The 4,603-nt window shown below is 36.8% G+C and overlaps 1 protein-coding gene across 1 annotated transcript; it reads left to right on the top strand.

The window, feature by feature from the left end:
- Nucleotides 1-1,885: 1,885 nt before the first annotated feature.
- LOC132298807 (uncharacterized) lies at nucleotides 1,886-2,632 on the top strand. The gene has a single exon (XM_059795163.1). It carries the CDS (start codon nucleotides 2,097-2,099, stop codon nucleotides 2,520-2,522), a length of 426 nt encoding a protein of 141 aa, XP_059651146.1. The 5' UTR covers nucleotides 1,886-2,096; the 3' UTR covers nucleotides 2,523-2,632.
- The last annotated feature ends 1,971 nt before the right edge of the window (nucleotides 2,633-4,603 follow it).

The following is a 4,603-nucleotide window of genomic DNA, read 5'->3' as shown; positions in this document are numbered from 1 at the left end:
ACTTAGAAAATATTTAACTTAAAAGATCCAAGTCCCGCATATAATGCCCCCATTTAATTCTCTTATTGCAAGAAGTATGTATGTATATATTTTTGCCAGGTGATTTTTTATGGAGATTGATTCACATTTTAAATGCTAATCAATTATTGGCCAGTATATGTATTTGTCTATCTGTGTGTGTATATATTTATCTATGAATATATAAAGGTTAAAATAGTAATTTTAGAATTCAAATACATCAATTCACAAATCAAAGGGTGTAAAGGTCCATTAACATTGTCAGGGGTTGTCAATGTTAACTTTAGCAACCTAAAGAGGTGTAATTGTCTAAAAAATTGCCAAGTTTCATCTAACTGTCAATAGGACAAATCAGAGGAGGTGTCACTGTAATTAACCCTAATTAAAAATATATATTTTAACTTAAGTCACGCATTCTTTCTTAACAAGTATGTTGCTTTCACGCTCCTTTCCTTTCACTCCCGTTTTATGTGATTTAGATTTTAACACATTTATTTTAGATTTAAACGTATAAAATATATATATTAAAATTTAGAACAAATGTACTGAAAAATAAATTTAAGCAGGTTTAAAAAAATAATTAATGTACAATGATGGAGGGAAATTCTAATTTTTCAAATTAATGGAGTTTTCTCAAATGGGATATGAAATTTTACTGTAAATTATGTTTTTATTCCTAAACTGCCCAGCAGACCCTCAAGTCTCTCTCTCCCCTCTCTCTCTAAAACCTTCCGCTGGTCCGACTCAGCCGACGCCGCCTCCTTCCTTGAGGTGGTCGACGAATTGCTCACCGCCATTCGTGGCCGCTGAGAAGTCCGTCGCCGCCTGGCCGGTGGATCAACACGTTGACGTAACAGACCCTCAAGTCTCTGTCTTTTATCTCTAAAACCCTCTCCATCTGGTCCGATTCCGCCGACGCCTCCTCCTCCCTCCACGCGGTCGACGAATTGCTCCGCCATTCGTAACCTGCGCCTCATACCGTAAAGGAGAAAATTCTTTTGAGGGGGATTTCTACCCAGTTTGAGAAGCATTTTAGGAAGACAATGAATGGGGATGGATATTTGGGCCCACTTGCTCACTTCTTCAAGCTCTCTTTGCTTGCTATCAATTCATTCTCGTTATTGCGTGAACCCCTTGACTCTTTGCTTTGTGGGTCGTATGCGCTGTCCCTTTTAATGAAAGGGGATCTTAGGAAAATGACTGAACCCTGATCTGCAAATCAGTACTGTTTGGGATTCGGTACTTAGGGATTTGATGCCTGAAATCGAAGTTCTGTTTTCAGATCAGTACTGTTTGGTTCTCAGAAATGAAGCGATGGCAATTTGGAGAAGATTAGGTAAAGCCATTAGAGGGATTTTTATGGAGTTTGAGAATTCAATCCGCGTGACCCGGCAAAAGGCGACGTGATGAATTTCCTTAGAACAGGTCGTTGTCTGTTGAAATGGCTTTGATTATGGAGTTGTGGTATAGATGGGTAGTTGGGTCATTTTGCAACAATATAGAAGGGCAGTTTGAGAATTAAAAGATAATCTCAACTTCCATACCCAGCGCTTAAAAAAACAACTCCATTAATTTAAACAACTAGAATTTGACTTAATTTAGACCTTCAAAACGTTAATTTTATTTTTTTTAAATTATCCATAACAATAATCTATGGGTCCTCTTGTCCTTGACTAGAAACCATGACAACGGTGAGCCCATCACGCGTTGTATTGAGGCTATTGGATCAGTTGTCTCGTTTAATGATTACGAATTTAATGGTTTTGTCTAGTCAACTTCTAATGCTAATGACTTTATAACAAGTCTAGTATATACGGAGTAATTATTTTAGGCTCTCTGATATTTGTTTCTGTGGATCATCCCCTTTCCTTGTTTTATACCCATTTCAGAAAACTATGGCAGGGTCAAACACAGGCTGAAAAGTAATGGCATTAGTGTTTCAAATAGCTTATATATATGCATTTGGAGTGCACAACTAAAGTCATAACCACCATAACTATATATATATATAAGCACAAAACCACTAAGCTTCCTTTTGATCATCATATAAGCCTCACGTGAGAAGCAGATTAAAGAAAATGAGTGTAGAAGTGTTAGATGGTGCCAACATTGTTAATTTTGTGGAAGATGAAGAAGCATTCAACGGTTCAATCCATGACCGCTTCACCTGCCTTGACACAGACCATGACGGCCTCCTCTCCTATGCAGAGTTGTTGAAGGAGCTGCAGAGTCTCAGGGTGTTCGAGACCCACTTCGGTATTGATGTTAAGACCGAACAAGATGAGCTCTCCCGCGTGTACACTTCTCTCTTCGTGCAGTTCGATCACGACTCGAACGGATCGGTGGATTTTGAGGAGTTCAAGGCCGAGACGAAGCAGATGATGCTCGCCATGGCAAACGGGCTAGGATTCTTGCCCGTCCAAATGGTCCTGGAAGAAGACAGGTTCCTCAAAAAGGCAGTTGAACGCGAGTCCTCCAGGATAGTCGCTGCTGAACTTGTTTAAATGACCTATATAATACATTCCTCTACATTGAATTCAATCTAATGAAGTCACCTGTTTTCCTTGTCTTTGTATTTTGAATTTTACATGAATAAGAAATGACTTCGTGTTAATTTCCAGAGAACATGCAAATTTTTTCTTTATTCCGTGAAATACTAAAACTAATCCTTACAACAGCTGTTTACTCCAAATTGTCACTAAAAAAAAACACACATTTTTAAGAGTTCACAGAATTGAAAGAACTATCAAGTCCAAAGAGATCGCATTACCTCCAGCCATGAAATCAGTTTGGTTAATGCCTACAAAACAAATTTGGAAATCCTAATGATGTTCACGCCTATACAAGTCTTGATGCGTGTACTTGATGGAGACAACACAAACTGTACTTGTTAGCCATGGAACCTCTATAGGATTCTGTAACAAATAAAAAATCGAGAAGTAGTAATCCATCATACAAGCCCTCTTTTCTATTTTGATTCAAAATGGCAGTTATTATAAAACCACAGTAACTTCCAAAAACCACGTTGTCGTAACTTCCCGGTAACTTTGTGTTAGTGTAAGTGGTTAGAATAGTGTGAGAATATAGGCCACACCACATTTAATATATAAACGTGTCCAACATTCTCCCACTTGGCCAATATTAACACATTCATTACCCTTATGGGTTTGAGAACTAAAAATTTTTATCTATAGAATTTCAGTGTATAAAATCATGGCGGAAATTACACTATACAAATGAGTACTACCTTCCATGTATCATTATATCACTGTCTTTCTTTAGATAAACATCTTTATGTAGTTGTACTTTATAAATAATTATTTTAAAAACTATTCAAGGAAGTCAATTTTATTGTCCCAATGGACTATTTGTATGAATAAGCTCCCATAAGCCCATTCTAAGGTCCTACTTTATTATCCAAAAGGATAATTTGTCATATATAAACTTTATGTATATTTCCTTAAAAAATGACAAATAAAAAATTAAGAATCATCAGAACATAAATGCAATTGTAAACTTTAAAGCGTCTCAGTAAATCAAACACAAGACATATCAATAAGACCCATATGTCCTATATGTTCCTTATACAATTTGGGTGGCAAACCCTTTGTCATAGAATCTGCGACCATTGACCTTGTTCCTATGTAATCTACTAACACTTGATGATTCTGAACTTTTTCTTTAACAATAAGGAACTTTATGTCAATCCACCTATTTGAACTCCCACTTGTTGTTACAGAAACGAACTGCAGCGGAATTATCACAATAGATTCTCAATGGCTTAGAGATGGAATCCACAATTTTAAGACCTGGATTAAATTCTGTAACCATAAGGCATGTCCTGTAGCGTCATGACATGCTACGTTCTCCTCCTTCATAGTAGAGGGAGTGATTGATTTCTGTTTTAAGCTTTTCCACGAGATAGCTCATCCTGCAAATAGGAATACATATCCTGATGTTGACTTTCTAGAGTCAATGCATCCTCCAAAATCAGAATCAGAATATCCAACCACTTCCAAAAGATCTGATCTTTTGTATGTCAGCATGTAATCTTTTGTCCCTTGTAGATATCGCATCACTTTCTTTGCAGCTCGCCAATGATCCATTCCTGGATTACTTTGGTATCTGCCTAACATTCCTACTACAAATGCAATGTCTGGTCTAGTGCATACTTGCACATACATTAGACATCCTACTGCAGATGCATAAGGAATGACTTCCATCTCTTCCCTTTCCAAATCATTTCTTGGGCACTGATTTAGACTGAATTTATCACCCTTGACAATAGAAGCAACACTTAAAGCACAACCCAACATTCGAAATCTCTCTAAAACTTTATTGATATAGGCCTTTTGGGATAATCTAATCAATCCTTGGGATCTATCCCTATAAATTTCTATGCCAATGACATAGGATGTTTCACCTATATCTTTCATATGAAAATTTCTAAAAAGAAATTCTTTAACTTCATGTAGCAACCCTAAGTCGCTACTGGCAAGCAAAATATCATTCACATATAGGATCAAAAGAATGAATTTACTCCTACTAACCTTAAGGTATATACATTGATCAACGATGTTCTCTT

The sequence above is a fragment of the Cornus florida genome, unplaced genomic scaffold, assembly GCF_030987335.1.
Source record: "Cornus florida cultivar Cherokee Brave unplaced genomic scaffold, ASM3098733v1 CherokeeBrave_3.0.0_Hap2_Chr03, whole genome shotgun sequence".
Taxonomy (NCBI): Eukaryota; Viridiplantae; Streptophyta; class Magnoliopsida; order Cornales; family Cornaceae; genus Cornus; species Cornus florida.
Note: the sequence above shows the minus strand (reverse complement) of the source record. Positions and strands in the feature narration are given on the sequence as shown.